The 19,607-nt window shown below is 38.3% G+C and overlaps 1 protein-coding gene and 1 long non-coding RNA gene across 6 annotated transcripts in view; one reads left to right on the top strand and one right to left on the bottom strand.

Moving 5' to 3' along the window:
- Nucleotides 1-19,607, top strand: part of AKAP6 (A-kinase anchoring protein 6) — a 571,209-nt gene that overhangs the window by 450,226 nt on the left and 101,376 nt on the right. For all 5 annotated transcript variants that reach the window (XM_081547988.1, XM_081547989.1, XM_081547987.1 and 2 more), the window contains one exon: nt 4,433-4,553. In XM_081547988.1, the coding sequence (XP_081404114.1) occupies nt 4,433-4,553 (121 nt within the window). The remainder of the gene's footprint in view (nt 1-4,432; nt 4,554-19,607) is intronic.
- LOC145528861 (uncharacterized) lies at nt 6,465-15,566 on the bottom strand. The gene is made up of 2 exons (XR_014070746.1): nt 14,974-15,566; nt 6,465-9,781 (listed from the first exon to the last, which is right to left on the bottom strand). It is a non-coding gene; the product is annotated as an uncharacterized LOC145528861 (long non-coding RNA).

Here is a 19,607-nt window from a genome sequence, read left to right as displayed (position 1 = left end):
CCTGAGAAATTTGTATGCAGGTCAAGAAGCAACACTTAGAATCGGACATGGTTCCAGAATTGGAGCCACAACAGACTGGTTCCAAATTGGGAAAGGAGTACATCAGAGCTGTATATTGTCACCCTGCTTATTGAACTTAGATGCACAGTACATCATGCAAAATGCTGGACTGGATGAAGCACAAGCTGGAATCAAGATTGCCGGGAGAAATATCAGTAACCTCAGATATGCAGATGACACCCCCTTATGGCAGAAAGTGAAGAGGAACTGAAGAGTCTCTTGATGAAAATGAAAGAGGAGAGTGAAAAAAGCTGGCCTAAAACTCAGCATTTCAAAAAACTAAGATCATGACATCCATTCCCATCACTTCATGGCAAAAAATGGGGAAACAATGGAAATAGTGACAGGCTTTATTTTCCTGGGCTCCAAAATCACTGCAGATGGTGACTACAGCCATGAAATTAAAAGACACTTGCTCCTTGAAAGAAAAGCTATGACCAACCTAGACAGCATATTAAAAAGCAGAGACATTACTTTGCCGACAAACGTCCAGAGAGTCAAAGCTATGGTTTTTCTAGTAGTCATGTATGGATGTGAGAGTTGGACTATAAAGAAAGCTGAGTACTGAAGAATGGATGCTTTTGAACTGTGGTGTTGGAGAAGACTCTTGAGAGTCTCTTGGATTGCAAGGAGATCCAACCAGTCAATCCTAAAGAAAATCAGTCCTGAATATTCATTGGGGGACTGATGTTGAAGCTGAAACTCCAATGCTTTGGCCACCTGATGCGAAGAACTGACTCTTTGGAAAAGACCCTGATGCTGGGAAAAATTGAAGGCGGGAGGAGAAGGGGATGACAGAAGGTGAGATGGTTGGATGGCATCACCAACTTGATGGACATGAGTTTGAACAAGCTCCAGGAGTTGGTGATGGACAGGGAGGCCTGGTGTGCTGCAGTCTATGGGGCTGCAAAGAGTCAGACACAGCTGAGCTACTGAACTGAACTGATCCTGGGAATTAGGGATACAAAGATAAATTCACCCCTTGCCCTTGAATTGTTTAGTCATAATCAAAGCTTCTTTTTTAATTATACATGTATGGAAAAGAAAACAGGCTTCCTTATTATCACTTGCTGGTTGATAACTTATGAGACTTCCTAATTACATACATCATTGGTATAACAAGGGAAAAAACCTGGTTTTAAGATCAGAGTTCAGGCTCTTACACACAATACTTGTAGCCTTTCCTAACAAATTAACATTTTCTTTAGGGAACAACATCTTGGAATAAATACTGTTTTTCAGATTTCCTATTCCTGTCTCTTCTTCTTTTGTGCAAGATGGCATCTGAGCATATAAGGGACTTATGTGATCTTGTGATTCTGGGGTACAGTGAGGCCCTCTGGCTTAATGTGGCCTCTGGATGCAGGCTGATTGGGATCCATGAAGTGGGTCTTGGCCCTGCCATTACAATATGAGGTTGCACCCGACAGAGGCCTGTGGCTGTGTTGTTATCTCTTGGGTTGGTTCAGGAGGTATTTCCTGCTAACCAAGCTTCATCTCAGCCTTCACTGCCCCAGCCAGCTCTCTGGGGTCTGGCTTCAGAGGCCCCCCTGGCTCTCCTTAGAGGTCATTGTGTCTCTGTTGCCATGGTAATGCCTCTCTCAAGTTCACCAGCTGAACTCCCAGAAACCTCATGGGAGGATGAGAGAACAGCCTCATCATGGGGGAAGAGAACAGAGTAGCAAAGGGAGTCCTGACCACAACTCTCTGCAATATCCCCACCTCAGGTTCTTGTGAGGGCATTGTTTAAGGCAATCTCCCAGACTATGTAGCAGGAAAAGCATCCTGGTGCTTCTTTAGGTCTTAAGCCAAGAGAGAGGGGGCACACATCTGAGCACCTGCTCCTCTTGCCTTTATTTCATTCTTACTCTCCAAGTCCACTGAGATGGAAGGGGGGAGCCTTTCCCTTCTTTTATCTTTTGCTTTTAACATTCTCCTGGATATTCTCACCTATATGAGTATTATGATTATACTGTCCTAATTTGGAGATGGCATGCCACCTTTCCCTTGTCTTTGTGGTCAAAATATGAGAGGGCACAAGGAGAGACAAACAGTAAACATAATTCGGGAGATATTTCTAAGTGATTGTGCCCACCGTGTGAGCAGATGCTTATTAGTCATTCCTTATCAATCACTCACAGAATGAATAAAAAAAAGCCTAATGGTTTATTGGTTCCAGTTGCAGTGGTTTTTTCTTGTTTGTTAGTATTTTGAAATGGAATTCTATTTCAGATTTCATGTATGCTTGTAAGTAAGTCCTTACTACTCAAAGTGTGATCTAGAACCAGCAAGGTTGCCAGTTGCCAACACTTACTTCAAACAGAGTCTCAGACCCAACCCTTAAAGTACTGAGTCAGTATCTGCATTTCAACAAGATTCTCAGCTATGCCCTATGCACAGTAACGTTTGAAAGCACAGCTCTAGGCCACCTTAGCCTTACTGAAGGTTTTGGCTACATTGATTATATCCATCACTGACATTCACTAGACAGCATATTAAAAAGCAGAGACATTACTGTGTCAACAAAGGTCCATCTAGTCAAGGCTATGGTTTTTCCAGTGGTCATGTATGGATGTGAGAGTTGGACTATAAAGAAAGCTGAGTGCTGAAGAATTGATGCTTTTGAACTGTGGTGTTGGAGAAGACTCTTGAGAGTCCCTTGGACTGCAAGGAGATCCAACCAGTCCATCCTAAAGGAGATCAGTCCTGGGTGTTCATTGGAAGGACTGATGTTGAAGCTGAAACTTCAATCCTTTGGCCACCTGATGCAAAGAGCTGACTCATTGGAAAAGACCCTGATGCTGGGACAGATTGAGGGCAGAAGGAGAAGGGGACGACAGAGGATGAGATGGTTCGAAGGCATCACTGACTCAATGGACATAGGTTTGGGTGGACTCCAGGAGTTGGTGATGGACAGCGAGGCCTGGTGTGCTGCGGTTCATGGGGTTGCAAAGAGACGGACATGACTGAGCGACTGAACTGAACTGAAATTCACTAAACATTTATTAATTCATTCTACGTCTTAGCCAATGATAAGCCTTGGCCTGGGTGCTTATGGTTCTAATCAAAAAGCTTTATAATTATGGAAAAGTAATTAAAATAAAATAGACGATTCTAAGTCTAGGCTCCTTCATCACCAGATACACCTTAATTTTTTTACAGATCTATTAAGATTAAATCGTAAGTTACGAAAAGCAGATGTTCATTTTTTGGAAAGCAGTCATTTCATGTACAGAGACAGGGACAAGGTGGTAATAAGATGCCCACTTGATAAGTTCAGATTCATACCTGAGGCTGCTGCTTCATTAGTACTGATAGGGTTTTGCTCAGAGTTTGACAAGACTCAAAGATTTCTTTTAGAGGGATGATTTTGGGGAGAAGGACAAAGTCATAGTTTTTTTTTCATTCTGCACTTTCATTTTCTGATCACAGTGTTTTAGAAGAATCTGAGCTTTACTTATTCACCAGGCTTTCAATAGAGAATCACATTAATCCTTTTAAGCTCCTTATTCTAATGATTTATTTTGTTGAAAACCATAGTGATCCTCCTTTGAATTTTAATGATTCCTGGCTATTCAGAGATTCATTGTTTTGACTTCCTGTCCTTACCTTTGTTTCCTACATGTCTGTGGGGAACACCTGTCTAATACTGGATCTGCCCCTGGTTCTCACTGGCTTACCAGAGTCACTCAAGCCTATCTCTGAGTGTTAAACTGAAATGCTGGCTACTCATCCATGACAATAAATGTAGGATATACGTTTGCAGAGATAGGCAGATAGACAGCAGAGGAACAGATAAATGATTGAGTCATTTCCCAGTGAAAATAATATTTTGGATATGGTAGTATATAGTGATCATATAGAGAAATTAGCTTAATTAGTATTCTTAATCATGAATATATTAGGATGCATGCAGTATCCATGGAAAATCTAGTCAAAGAGAAAGATGTGTGAATGTTGAGAGTGCTATTTGTACCCCAGATTCTGGACTGGGTAACCTTCCCAAGGCACTGACCCTCCATGTCTCAGTCTGTTAAATATGGCAATGTTCTTTTTCAAGGACATAGTAGTAATCATTTTGTTCAAATGCTGCAAATCCTCAGAAAGGGTGAGCGAATGGAAATAGCCATAATATGTCTCAGGTACGAACATCAGAATTACATGTTATGTTTTTAAAATCTAAGAAAATGGCTATGTCACAAGCTTGAGTTCCTATCTGGCCCACTGTTTAACCAAGCCAAGAATTTTTCCTTCTCTTTTTACAGGTATCACCCAGGAGCATCATAGGTTTTCAAGAATATATTATTCTAATATGAGATTTTTAACAACTACACTGTATTTATGCATAATACATTTTGTGCTTTATCTTCAGGCTTCTGGACTTTGATTCAGAATATCAGGAGCTCTGGGATTGGCTGATTGACATGGAGTCCCTCGTGATGGACAGCCACGACCTGATGATGTCAGAGGAGCAGCAGCAGCATCTTTACAAGGTTAGAGCTACCCTTCTTGCCTTTACCTTGCTGGGGAAGATCTGATTAGCTGACAAGTCTTTCTCTCTCTCAGGATATCTTTTGCGTTTATTGTATGTATCATGGTGTCTATTAGAATTCCCTTCCATGTCCTCAAACTCATTTCCATCCCCTGTGTGCTGACAGACTGCACCGACATCATAATTGCAAGAAAGTTCCCTTTATCACATTCTATTTGGTGTAATTCTATAGAAGGACAAAGATTTATCTTCAAGATGAATAGCAATAAATGAAACTGCATTAATAAATAGACTGAAATAAAATGAAGGATAAATGGACTGGTAACATTTAACAAAATGTATTGTGATTGGAGCACTCAGGTGGATTCTGTCCACCCCTCAGATCTCTCCAGAGATTTAAAAACAAACAAAAAAAAGCCTTCCAGTTGGCTTGCTGCTTCCAGGGTACAGGACTTGTCCAATTTAATGTTTATTACTGTTACATAGCACAGACGTTGTCATATTAAGTCAATACATTTGCGTGTGATTTAAGAAAACTGGCTTGGAACTCACATATTGATTGCAGGCAATCCATCTAATAACTATTTATATTGTTTTCCATGTCTGTTAATTCACCCTTAGCCTACTGTGTTTCACCAATTCTACTTAAATTGTCTTAGAAGTTCTTGCAAAACAGTCGTGTGATTTTGACTTGAAAAAATGGTTGCAATATTCACAGTGTCTGAAAAAGCAGTTGGGGAGGGTAGAGGGACTTTCCACTGAAATATCAGACTGCAGTAAATCTTCCTCATTTAGGCAATTTTTATTGGAGTAATTCTGACAGTTGTCATCCTTGAATTGCTTTGAGCATATGGCATATTTCAAAGAGCAGATTGTGAATCATAAAAAATAAAATTAATAACTAACCACAGAATCAGCAACAGTATAATGACAAGAAACAACTACCCTCTAGCTTTTTAAAATTTCTTATAGAATAAGAAGTACATTCAAGGTCAAATAGAAGTTGTCTTCTTTCTTCTCCAATTTTTTTATCATTTTAAGTAACCTTTCTTTAATATGTTATTTTAACTTTTACCTCCTCTAAAGAGATATATTTATTTTCAAGGGTGTGGTAGACTTTAATTTGTGTCCCCTGGGAATCATCTTAGTTAACGGAAGATATAAGCTCCCTAGGGACTCAGCAAACAGTGGTAGTTTACTCCCTAAAGAATTCTGCCCAACATTAATCAAGTTTGTTGACTGCTAGCTGTTTCCTGTATGGATAGCTGTCCACATTAGCCACAAAGCTACCATCGTCTGGCAGCACATATTGTTAGAATAACAATTTCAACCTAATGTAACCAAAGTGAGATGATTTTGTATTTCATGCCAGGATCAAGACTTACATATGAAAAATGCCTGTAAATCTATATTAATTGTTTGTTAATATTTGCTTTATTCTGAAGACTTAAAAAGCATTAAAAGTCTAGGTAAAAAAGAAAAAAATAATCATATGAAAGTTATTTAATCATAAGCCATTATCTCAGATTTTACTGCATCCATGATGCTAAAGAACGTTTTTCTTGATGCATTTTGTATTTTGCACATAAACCACTATTTTTTTAGAAACAGTGCTCTTTGTCAAAATTGCATTCATATAATTTACATCACAATTAATAGGAAATCACTGAACAAAAGTGCAGTCTTCTTTTGCTTGTGGTTTCCTTGTTAAGTGCTCTGCCTGCGAATTTCCATTCTGGCATATTGAAGGCCTTTATTCCTCCCACTCAGTACTTCTGGAGTATAGTACTTTTCCAAACATTTTTGTACTGGAGTTCTTGATTTGTGACTTGTGTCAGTATATCTAAGCTCACTAGACTCACACTAATTTTGCATTTGGCTTATAAACAAATTACAGATTAGGTTAGAAACCAAAGGCAATGCTACAGGTTTGTGGAGTGTCTCTCTTTATATAAGCTCCCAAATTATTCCAGAGGTTTAGAAATCTCCAAAACAGTCTTGAGGATATTGATGAAGGACTCATTTAGAACTTGGGGTGGCTGCTGAGTTAGAAAAACTGATGGCAGAAAATTAATTTCAGGCCTTTGGCAAGAATCCCCAGGGATTCTCAGGTTAGGTCAACATTTCCAGTGTCCCATTTCTCTTTCTAATCTGCTTTTCTAGGAATCAATTCAACCAATGCCTTGGGAAAGTGAGATTTGGAGCCAGTTGATCACAGAGACCCCTAAAGGACTAAAGCTTTTCAGTTGGTCCCCAGATCTTTCTAGGCTTCCGATACCATTTGAGTCTACCTTAATCATCTTTAATCTTAAAATTTGTTGGCCCTAAAAATTACCAACGTGTCATCAGCCTTTTTCACCAGGGGCACCATCGGCATTTGGACAAAAAAATTCATTTGTAGGTCTGTTCCTTCCACTACAGGGTATTTGTGATTCGTGTTCCTCCAGTCATCGTGACAACTCAATAGGACACCCAACTCTTTTCACAGAATTTTCATCTGTCTCAGCTTGTCTGTGTCATGTTCATTTGATAAAATGCTTGTGTAACAGTGAGAAAAATGCTTTCCACTGGTATTCTTTATGTTATTTAGCAAAGCATCTTACATAGTTGATATTGAACTAATAATTGTTGAGTTATAACAATTAAGGATGAGATTGAAGTTCACTATTCCTGCTATTAATGAAAAGAATGAGAGTGAACAGCTTTTAAGAGAGACTTCAACTGAGTTATGGTAAATTCCCAGGAACTGTAGATCAGGACAGTTATTCCTGTTGTCATAGAATTTGAAACTTTTGTCCTCCTCTCCTTGGTGAGGAGTAGGGCTCTCTCTATTTCATCATTCAGCTGATTTCCTGTCATGGAGAGGCATGCCTACACCCCAATTCTGCATTGCTCAGTCCTAGGTTGATCCCTGAAGTTCACTTTTGTAAATGTTATGTTAGAGGAATATAGTAAGATGGTAGTCAGAGAGTATGAAGTTGTTTTTGTTTTATTTTTTTTTTTATTAGCATGTTCTTTAATCTTAAAAGATTAGGTACTACCTTCCTGACTTTATTTTATATTCTTGTCTCTGCTAGAAAATCATGTGACTCCTAGATATGGAACTTCAGATAAAGACCAGACAATTCATTCAGCAGACCTCCTGAGTGGAGCACCTGTTGTAATATCTTGGTTACCCCAAACCACCAGAATGCTCAAGGAACTTTGAAGGGAAAACAATTAGTTTTGAAAGGCAAAGAATACGTTGATGCAACCTCACATAATTTAGATCCTTAATATTGCAATGGGCTATAAAGTAGATTATCTGTTTAAAAAATTTGTTGTTATTTTCAGATTGTTAGAAATTTAAAATCATTTTCTTTCTGATTAGTTTTAAATTGCTGAGCCCTAAGAATGACCTGATTCTTGTTAAAAAGTAACCACTCCCTTAAATATATTTTCTTCTTTGTTTGGAGACAGTGAGACATGCTGCCAGTGTCTGTCCTTCCCCCTTCTTGGTCTGGCTCAGCATCAGCATGGGGATCTTCTGAAGCTATTTTCTAATAAACATTGGCAGTATCATCAGCTTAGAAAACACAAAGGTAGTCTTTTCTCATTTCTTTCTTCCTCAATCTGAGAATCACCTCCAAGGAGAATTTACTCCCACTCTCTCACTTTCTTTCTCTTCATTCCTCCTACCTTCCTAAGTAGGACAATTTAATTTGTCAAAAGTAACACTGTGATTTTGAAAGTTCAGCTCCTATTTGGACTAGCATTACGAAGCCAGAATTCATAATCACAGGGAGCTGTCACTCTGCTGGTCTGCATGTGCATTAACTATTAATGGAGAAATATTTAAAACCCACTTGCCAAGGAAAAGCTTTATTTTCCATTCCTACAAATCAAAGGTGGCATTATTCTTGGACTCAGAGAAGCTCAGGACAGTTCCTCCCCCGTTCTGTACATTTTATAGACTGAGTGACCTGGAAGCATCTCCATGATGGGAGAATTGGAGCCAGCTGTGCCTGTTGCCGATGTCCCCAGAAGAGGCAGCCAGTCCTGCAGGGCCGTGCAGCTGTGCCCACCAGGGGCTTCATTCTAGGCCCCAGAGCACTGCCGTCTCTGCCACCTACAGAGCACAGTTGATAGAGCCCCTAATCATGTTGGGTGTTTCAGAGATGAAGGGTTAATTCCAAGAGCCAAATTCAGGAGTTATGGGCTGGTGTTTATAGTTATTATTGAATAGGAGCTATTTTCAGATAATATGAAAGTGAAAGTGTTAGTCGCTCAGTCGTGTCCAACTCTCTGTGACCCCATGGACTGTAGCCCACCAGGCCCCTCTGTCCATGGAATTCTCCCAGCAAGAATACTGAAGTGGGTTGTCATGCCCTTCTCCAGGGGATTTTCCCACCTCAGGAATTGAACCTGAGTTTCCCGCACTGCGGAGAAGGCAATGGCAACCCACTCCAGTACTCTTGCCTGGAAAATCCCTTGGATGGAGGAGCCTGGTAGGCTGCAGTACATGGGGTCTCAAAGAGTTGGACATGAGTGAGCGACTTCACTTTCATGCATTGGAGAAGGAAATGGAAACCCACTCCAGTGTTCTTGCCTGGAGAATCCCAAGGATGGCAGAGCCTGGTGGGCTGCCGTCTATGGGGTTGCACAAAGTCAGACACGACTGAAGTGACTTAGCAGCAGCAGCAGCAGCAGCAGCAGCAGCTCACGCACTGCAGGCAGATTCTTTACCGTCTAAGCCACCAGGGAAGCCCTCAGATAGTATGAAGCTCACTAAAATACCACCTTCAGAGATTTGTGCCTTGAGTGAATGCCTTAGCTATTCCACATCAATAAAACATTAGATTGTATTACTTCTAAGGGGTTAAAAATAACTCTTCTAGCTTAAAAATAATACAATACTGACACTTCAACCAAGATGTATATGCTTTCAGGGAATTTACACTGAAGGTGTTGTTCTTAATTTAGGCGGTTAGTTATTCGTGTTTTCTGCTTTTGTGGGAAAAATCCAAGTGTCCTGTATCTTTCTCCATTTGTGTAAGTATTGTAAAAAATATGTCCTGTGTGAAAAAGGAAAATTCATTCATTCTATATAATACAGTACTCACTAAACATATTAACTTTATTTTGTTATTGGTTTGAGGTTGTTTATAAGACTTCACGGGCTTCACATGTGGCTCAGTGGCGAAGAATCCACCTGCAGTGTAGGAGCTGCAGGAGACATGGTTTCAATCCCTGGGTCAGGAAGATTCCCCTGAAGGAGGGCATGGCAATCCACTCCAGTATTCTTGCCTAGAGATCCCATTGAAAGAGGAACCTGATGGGCTACAGTCCATAGGATTGCAAAGAGTCGGACATGACTGAAGTGACTTAGCATGGCATAAGACTTCACAGGAAAATAATAAAAATATGTTTAATATGTAAGTGCAAATCAGAACTGGGAAAATATAGGTAGGCTGGATTCTGTTTCTATGAGAAAAGTCAATATGTAGTCACATAGACTATAAAGTCCTACACAACTACTAAAGATGATCCTAAAAATTTATTCTGGGTTTCTTGGTAGTGAAAGCAGAGAGGGAAATATGCTCAGATGATAAATTTACATTTTCCATGAAGAAAATTATATTTCCTTGGAGAAATTAAGTTTATTTTGATACTTAGAAATGAAAATATCTTCTGTTAGGATTTTTTTTAATATAAGGGATTGAAACGGTACAATAGAGAAATGGCTAACCACAATTATTTCTTACAGATAGACATAATACTTCTGACAAGTGAGTTAGTTATGTTTACTCTGACTCTGTTGCCAGGTAATGCTTAGAGACTTTGAGCACAGCTCTCATCCATAAGTGGCTTTTTTCGATGATAGTTTGGCCAGATGGAATTAATGAAAGGACATCAATATTATATACTGGGAAAGAAGAGGTTATTTGTAAAATGAGAAAGAAATGTAAACATTGAAAAGATGGAAAAACAGTTGAAATTAGTTAATACAAAGTTAACCTAAGGAAAAAAAGAATAAAGGAGTAAATTACAATCATGGGTAGACAAATGAATAGGTAAGAAAATGCTAAAAAATCAAATACAAACAAGTTTTTAAAACCAAAACACTGAAAAAAGAATTGTTTCAGGGGGGAAAAACAAGCCAGACAAGAAAAAGGGGTAAATTTTAAAAGGAGAAAATGTTACTTTAGAGAATTTAGATGTGTACTATAAGACAACCAATGTGACTTTTAAAATAAACATGTGTATGGAATGGGATAAGAAATTCTAGGAAATAAGAAATATAGTGTTAAAGAAGAAAAATGGGACATAGTTGACTTATTTTTTTTTTATAACTATTGATGCCAAAATGATGTTGTCATAGCTATGAGCCTATCATGGAAAACAAATTAATAATGCTAGTCCTATATTTTGTAAATTCAGCTCTCTACAATAGTTCTCTTTCATTTTGTTCTGGATTATATTGATTTGTATAATTTTAAATGTGGCTTGAGACCCTTATGCCTGAACTTGAGCTCTTAAAAATGTAATAGTAGGCTGGTTCATGGTCCAGGTCATAGTAACTAGGCTTAAAATAGAAGAAAGTCCATTAACTTTTTTTTAACTTACATGTTGGTGTACAGAATAGAAGTACATGTCAAAAAATTAAATTCTGTTAATTAGGCTTTATAATGGAATTTCAATATCCAAATTTTCTACCTTGATTGTTCAAAGGAAGCAAATTACTAGTTAGTGAAGCAGTCAAGGTAAAAATGTACCAGGTATATCAGGCACAAGAACCTAATGATAATTTTTTACCTCTTTCCCAGTAGATTAATTATAGAGCTTAATTGTATGTTAGATTAAAACTCCATTAAGATAAGAAGAATATGCTTAAAATCATTATAATATTGCAAAAAACATTATCTAATCATTTTTAAAGCAATCAGAAGGGAAAAACCTAGTCTGTCTCCACTGCTGTCTAGAAGTGAATTTGTTGTTCCATTTTTTTAAAGTTCAAAAAGTCCTTAAATTTGCTGTCATATTAATTTGGGCTTTGACGAATCAGTGTTTGCTTTGAGTACTTGAATGAATATATATATATGTTATGAATATATATATAACATATTATACATATATGTTCTTTTTTGAGAGAGGGCAAAACTTATCCTGAAAATGTTAGAAGAAGAAAAAGTAGATGGATGTGGTTTCTGAACAATATGTGAAACACTATTTATGCTAGAGCTTATAATACCTATTTGCATCGCTTTTTTAAAAGGGGAAAAAAAGAAAAGGATGTTAAGAGAATAGTATGCCAAAAAATAGCTGGCTCTGTGTGCAGAGGGGCAAGGAAGGGAAGCCCCGCCAGCAGTTTTTGTCTCTGGCGGGTGAGCTACTGTCCGGAAGGTGCGTTGGCTCTCTGGGCAGCCTCAGCTGTATTGTACTGCTCCCTCTCTCCCTGGCCTGGCCTGCTCTGGCCTAGAGTGGATCAAACAAGCCGTGGGGAAAGTTCCCCTCATTTGCATCACTTCTAGACAGCCCTGTCGTACTCTTTGCTGACAGGAAATCACTGTCTTTGTCACCTTTTCTCAGGGCCCTCCTTTTGGCAGAGATGGGCCATGTGACCACGCTTAATCACAACAACAGGGCTGGCTCAGGACTCAATGACATGTTTTCCTCAGCACTTCAATAAATGGGGTAGAGGAGTCAGTAGGAAATGACTACATTAATTTCAGAGTGAAAAGATAATTAACACTTGAAGGACTCATGCTACAACCTATGAATTATTATCAAATTTAAGTTAATTTATCAAAAACTTGTGAAAACTATCTTTCTTAACATAACTGTTTTTTAAAAAATATACCTTGAATAGTAAGATTTGGGCATGTTGGAGGGAGAGTGGGAAGAAGGAGGGGAGAGGGGGCTTTGGGTGGAGAGTGTAGAGAGTAGGGGGGAGGAAGAGAGAGGGCAATCATAGCCAGCATTAGCTATGTTTGAAAAAGCAACTTAAATGGGCTAAAACTTCAACATTTGGGACTGAAGGCTGGAGCATGTAAAACGCTTACTTAGATGATATGAATAGGACACTGGCAAACAAAAGCAGCAGTGTGCTCCTAGAAAACTGTGCTTAAAGGAGTTTCCTTGGCAACAGAAATGCAGTTCCAAAAGTAGACAGAACTTTCCTCAGAAAACATACTATTAATAACAACCTTCCGGAACAACTTGGAACAATTTGACGACTTGGCAATAATAATGCCAAGTGTTCTGCAAATTAATCTAACACATAACAGTTATGTTTCCCTTGCCCATAATTTTGCTGGACCCTACCTAGAACTCACTGCTTCTCAGTGGCACAATGTGAAAATTATTTTTAAATGTTGTCATGGAAAAAGAAAACAAAAAGAAATGCTAGTGACCAGCAGTGGCTAGTGATTGTGTTCAGCTTTTTGGAAACTACCAGAGAACTTGGTTTAATGAGATGAGTTTATTCCAATTAAAACTATTAGTTTTAATATCTCATTCCAACAAAATACTCTGACAAACAAATCTTGGTAAAGGGTTAACAGCCTGAGACTTGCTGTGATGTGAAGCACATCTTGAGGCCATTGGTTATATAAATGAAACAATTTACCCAATACGTGCTGGGTGTTATTTTTAAAAGCATCATCATTTCTTGTCAGCCCAGGGAGTAAACTAATCTTGGATCTACTTGGCCAATGGGAATCATTTGAATTCTCCTGAAGGCTATACATTGCCAGCCAAGAAAGGAAGAATGTTCCCCTACTCTAACCTTTCCTGAATCCTTGGCTCTAAAGGTTAAAAGTAATCAATATCTCATTGTGCTTCTTGGTTTCAGGGTAATAAGTAATAACCATCATGCTAAAATACAAATGATTACAGATAGCACTTAAATGAGTTGACCTGTTTGGGAGCTTTTTATTAATTGCAATCAGGATAATCATTAAAGTTTGCTAATAAAATTTTGGATTAAATTGCAAAAATTTCAGCCTTTAACTTTTGAAAAATGACTTTTACTTAGTTAGACATGAATCCCCACCTCTGTTAAGCCTAGAGATTTGGCTTTAACTCTACATGTTTGTAGATTTCTTCCTAGTTTTATAGAAATGAATAAAAGGGACATTTACATTCGTTATAAGAAAAGATGTTTGGCTTACTGTTGTCTTTGGCTCCTGAACTGCTCAATACTATAGAAATATATGTTTCAAGTTAGTGAGTTAAGGGAAATGTCCCTCACCTACTTTTTAGCATTTCCTATTTTTAAATTGCTTATCTTTAGTGGTTCTATTCATATTTAGGCTAATCTGGTTTGATGCTAGGAAAAAAGTTGTATGTTGTGTGATTAAACTTTACAGACAACCATGGTAAGAACTGGGGGTTATTTATTTTGCCCCTCCCAAATTGCCAAAATTAAAAGATAAAAACCAAATATTGTTTTTAATATTTTATTGACATTGACGTCTTTTATTGGCATTGGCAAAAGGGTCTTAATGTAAAAAGGATAAATGTTAGGTTAATGTTCCATGTAATTACATCAAGAAGCCACTGGTTATGGTAACCATAACTACAAGGACGTAAATGATATATATGCTATTAAAGCCAAATACTTCACCTTTATTATCATTCTGCGTTTTACAGTTTGTTAGGATTTCATGTGTATATTCCTAAAGCTGGGAGATGAGGCTTCTTGTTGTTGTTGTTTAGTCACTAAGTCATGTCTGACTTTTTACTACCCCATGGACTATACCCTGCCACGTTCCTCTGTCCATGGGATCTCCCAGGGAAGAATACTGGATGGGTAGCTGTTCGCTTCTCCAGGGGATCTTCCCGACCCAGGGATCAAACCTGCATCTCTTGCATGCAGATAGATTCTTTACCACTGAGCCATGCTGGAAGGGTAGCTAAATAATGTTTTGGTTATTTCAAAAGATGTCCTGGTAGCTGTCTTGATAGACTGGTGATTGCCAGCTAAGGATGGGGCAGGGGGCCGGCAAAGCTCAGCCATAGTGCTTTCACAAATAAACTCATTAACTTCCTTTTTTTTTAAACCTCCTTCTTTCTTGTCCTTGTTTTACTACCATGTCTAACTTTAGAAAGAAGTAGATGTGTGGTTGTCCAAGGGACATAATTTTTAGACTATTAGGTATTCCCCATCCTAACTATCTTATCTCCATTACTAAATATCCACACTGCCTTAAATCCCATCCTTGAGATTCATTTCTTTATGCTAAAGGCTTCCCAGGTGATGCTAGTGGTAAAGAACCTGCTTGCCAGTGCAGGAGATGGAAGAGACACAGGTTTGATCCCTGGGTGGGGAAGATCCCCTGGAGGAGGGCAAGGCAACCCACTCCAGTGTTCTGAAAGGGCTTCCCAGGTGGCTCAGGTGATAAACAATCTGCCTTTAATGCAGGAGACCTGGGTTCAACCCCTGGGTCGGGAAGATCCCCTGAAGAAGGGCATGGCAACCCACACCAGTATTCTTGCCTGAATCCCATGGACAGAGGAGCCTGGTGGGCTACAGTCCACGGGGCTGCAAAAAGTTACGACTGAGCGAAGACTTGACTTATAAAGACATGACTGAGTGACTAACACTTTCACTTTCGTAACTTTTAGAGTATTAGGTATTCCCCATCCAAACTATCTGATCTCCATTACTAAATATCTGCACTTCCTTAAAGCCCATCATTAAGACTCATTTCTTTATGATAAAAAACAGTTTACTCTATTGGATGCAGATAGTATATGGGCAGGGGGAGAATACTATTGAATTCAATGCCAATTTTGTCATCTAGTTTAAATGGAAAGACACTGAGAAGGGAAAATTGAGTGGAGAGTGGGTAGAGAGAAGAAATCTGGAAAAGGAACCAAGGCCAGATGCTATCTACTGGAGGGAAGTGTGTGTGTGTGTGTGTGTCTGTGTGTGTGTGTGTGTGTCTGTGTGTGTGTGTGTGTGTGTGTCTGTGTGTGTGTGTAAGATAGGAGGTAGGAGTAGGATAGTGGGATAAAAAAAAAACAAAAACGAACATTGGTCAAATCTTTCTATTAGACTGTGTCAGTGCCCTATGTACATTATTGTATTTAATACTTGCCATATGCACATTATTGTATTTAATACTAATGATGATCTTGGATTATTGTCCCCACTTCATGTACTCTGAGCTTGAAATACAGAGAGGTTAATTGGTTAGTCTAAAAGATAACAGAACTAGTTTCTTAGTCAGGATAGGCTAGGTTTTGCTGAGATAACAAACAGCCCCAAAATCTCAAAGGTTTAAACCTGCAAAGATTAATTTCTCATTATGTATTATATGTCCATCACAAGTGAGTTATGGACTATTCTTGATATTGTTACTAACTCCAGGACTCAGACTAATGGACTAGTCACCCTCTTAAATATTCCCTCAATGTGGCAAAGAGGAAAGAGACTTCTGGAGGGTCTCATTCTGGGTATCAGTCTTATCCTTGGAAGAAACACATGTCACTTCCTCTCAAAATCATTGGCTTGAACTAACTGCATGGCTCCACCTTATTCCACACTGGATGGGGAAATTCACCCCTACTATATGCTGGAAGGAAGAAAACTAGAAATATTTGTTGAACTGCACCAGTAACTACCACAAGAAGTAAGTAAATAAGTCAGGGTTTTATCCCAATTTGGGTAGTTCTAATGCCCAGAGTCTGTCTTTCATATACTGCTTGCCTTCCCACTGTTACCCTATATCTTCTTCTCTACAACAGGTAAAATTCTTGCAAGAACATTATTTCCTCCCTCTATATAAGCTTTTTGTGCTAAGATAGAAAGAAGAAAGTCCTCAATATTTAGATGGTATATCTGCAGAGAAAATGGGCTGTTTATTTAGCCACTCATCAACCTTTCTTAAACACCTCAGCATCCTAGGGAAGGGTGCCATGTTGAGCCTCACAGAAGCCTCCTGTATTTTGTCAGTTTCAGGAAAGCTAAGGCTGAAAATAAATCATTGTGGGAGAGAGATTAAAGGTATCATGACCCTAGAAAGATTCAACCTCATGGATCAGGGAGTCATTGAAGAAGTGTCCCCTTGGAGAGATGCTCTAGAGGCATATCATTTGCAGAAAAACTACCTTCCCTTCCTGTCAAGGAAGCAAATTCTGTTCTCAGAAGCAAGGGCATTCCTAGGCATATTTTTAATAATGTGGCCATTTGTGAAGCTCATGCATTCTTAAAATAGGCACTTCTGTGACACTCTGTCCCTAATGAGGCACACTGGACTAAGCCAAGAGGGAAGAGTGGTCTTCCTGCTGAATCTTGATCCATTTACATAAGACACAACACACATACACATGTTTTCTTATTCTAAAGCTAGGGAAGAGTCTTCCAGGCTAAAATCCGTACTGCTTGTGGGGTTGATTTAAATTTTCCTTCTGAAATTTCTCAGGCCACAGAGCTTCACCTTTCTCCAGAAGGGTATCTATACACCCATGAAACTCATCTGAACTTACTATTTCGGCTGCTTCCTAAGTGGTTGATTCCATATGCTCATAGATATTTGCATAAAAAAGATTTGTAATATTCCCCTTGTCATCTCAACTTAGCCACTGAAAACTAGGAAATCTGTGCAAGAGATACACACACACCTAGTTATGCATGCACATTTATGTGTGTTTACACATATGCACACAGATACCAAGTATTAACTTGTTGAATTAAAATAATCTTTCATCAGGATTGAATCTTGATAAAGTCAAATTCCTTTGACCAGACATACTGGCTATCCCAAGACATTATAATTGTGCATATATAAATAACTATACAAATCCTTTCATATATGCCAAGTTTCAGTCTGGAGCTCATTTCTGTGTGATAAATCTTGGCATACTGAATTTTGCTACCTTCATTACAATGAAATTATCCCTTTCAATATTCACAGGTGCCTCCCTGCGAGAGGCCTCCTTGAGATTAATTTAGCCATGAGTACTTTTTATTAATTAAATAACATTTTAAATAATATGGTAGATTTAGACATTGTGGACCAAATTTGAGAATGAATGATTATAATTTTTATTAGATTTCACACTCCAAGGGCAAGATTCATGTCTGTGTTGTTTATTGATATATCTCCAGTGCCTAGCACAGTACCTCACACAGAATAGAAACTCAATAAATATATGGTGAGAAACATTTTAACAATAAGGCATTTAATAATCTATTAATTAGATTCTATTGATCAGAGCTATGCTATCAACTCATTAATTTTTCAAGAAGACAATCCTATTTTCATGTTGTGCTAGTTGAGTCTAAAACTTTATGGCCTCCTTTTATATTATTGGAGAAGGAAATGGCAACCCACTCCAGTATTCTTGCCTGGAGAATCCCATGGACAGAGGAGCCCGGTGGGCTGCAGTCCGTGGAGTCACAAAGAGTCAGGCGCAACTGAGTGAGTAACACTTTATATTATATATTGAGGTGATCATAAATTTCATTCAGGTTTTTCTGTAATATCTTACAGAAAAACTCGAATGAGTTTTTTTTGGCAACCCAATAGAAAAATAAAATTTTCTCTCCTTGAAACACCAGTGTGCATTAAGGACAGTTCTTAATACTCAGAGTACTCAGATTTGTCCAGGCTGATATCAGGAGAAAAAGAGGGAGAGAGGGAAAGAAGGACAGTGACATCCATGTCTGAGACAAATGGTACAAAAATGTACAATTAATCATTCGAATTCTATGGCTAGTTTCCAGCCCCTTGAACCATAGTATTCACTGATATATTCTTGATGATGTAGACAATCTCAGTATATTTGTTCATACGTATGAGGATAACATGAGCCATGCAAACGTGAAGCCCAAAAATAGAGCAGTAGGTGTAAGTGAACATAAACAGTCATTTGAAATGTGAAGTGTATCAGCACAGTTTGTTCTTGTACTATCGTTAACAAGAGAGTTTACTGACACTTTCATTGTATAAAATCTGCTTTGACTTCATACAAGTGTGTGTCTAAAAATGTAATCATGAAGGGGTGAGAAAAATAATAAGAGATTTGGACTTGGGCTGGCTCTTTAATCCAAGTCCATCATTATGAGGGTGAAGAAGGGAGAAAGACTAAAAGACTGGTTCATTTTTCCAAAGCTATAGCAAGCTGATTCAGAATGGGAAAATTAAAAACTACATTTCACTGCTATAATATCGAGAGAAAGCTGAAATGTAATTTTGAAACTTTCTCCCACTCTTGTATTTAAAAAAATTTATACTCTTTATTATTTTAAAAAATAATGCTCATATACTGCCATTTATACTTTTTATTTAGGTATTAATTGTAAGCTTTATGATTTTAAACAATAAAGCCAAGTTTAAAAGATGTGCCATTTAAAATTAGATTTTGACAAAGATTTGTGATGAATTCACTTCCTGCCCCCATTTGTGTCTACCTTGCTATTATCCTTCTGGGTTTACTGTCTTCCCATTGAACTTTGTCCTTCCTCCTTAGCTTTCCTCAGCTGGGACATGATAAGATTTGAAAATGTGCATGAAGAACACTTCTCTCTGTATGATTATTCTCACCTCTTCACTCTTTTCAGCCTGGTGATGCTAAAGACCAATTCTGTGAATCTCTAGTTTTCTTATAAGCCACAAAAATCTTCACGTTCATGCAAACTTAAATATAAATGAATCGCTAGAGTTGAGCTAATTGAATTCTTTCTCTGCAACAAGGGAGTATAGCACAAGACCTCAAATTTGGCCAGCATTTTATAACCAGTGTTTCAATGATAGTTTAAGAGGCTCCATCCGTCCAAGTTTGGGTTTGAAAAGGAAATAAAGTATGGAAACACTGTCAGAGCCTTTTCTGTTTACAAAAAGATCCAAGGATACCATGAATAATGCCAGAAATTTCATGTGACAGCCAGCTCTTGCAGGATTTTTGAGCTTACCAAGTTCAAGAAATACAGTTACAGAAAGCTGGTTGAAACTCAAAGATTTGTTTAAAAAATTAACTGAAGTGAATAATTGTGTTCCCTGTCCACACTGCTGCTCAGGCCTGTGCCCTCCGGGGGTGGACGTCTCCCCAGAGCTAAGTAATATTT

This window comes from Giraffa tippelskirchi, chromosome 12 (assembly GCF_054371585.1).
Source record: "Giraffa tippelskirchi isolate mGirTip1 chromosome 12, T2T-mGirTip1v1.2.pri, whole genome shotgun sequence".
Classification (NCBI taxonomy): domain Eukaryota; kingdom Metazoa; phylum Chordata; class Mammalia; order Artiodactyla; family Giraffidae; genus Giraffa; species Giraffa tippelskirchi.
Note: the sequence above shows the minus strand (reverse complement) of the source record. Positions and strands in the feature narration are given on the sequence as shown.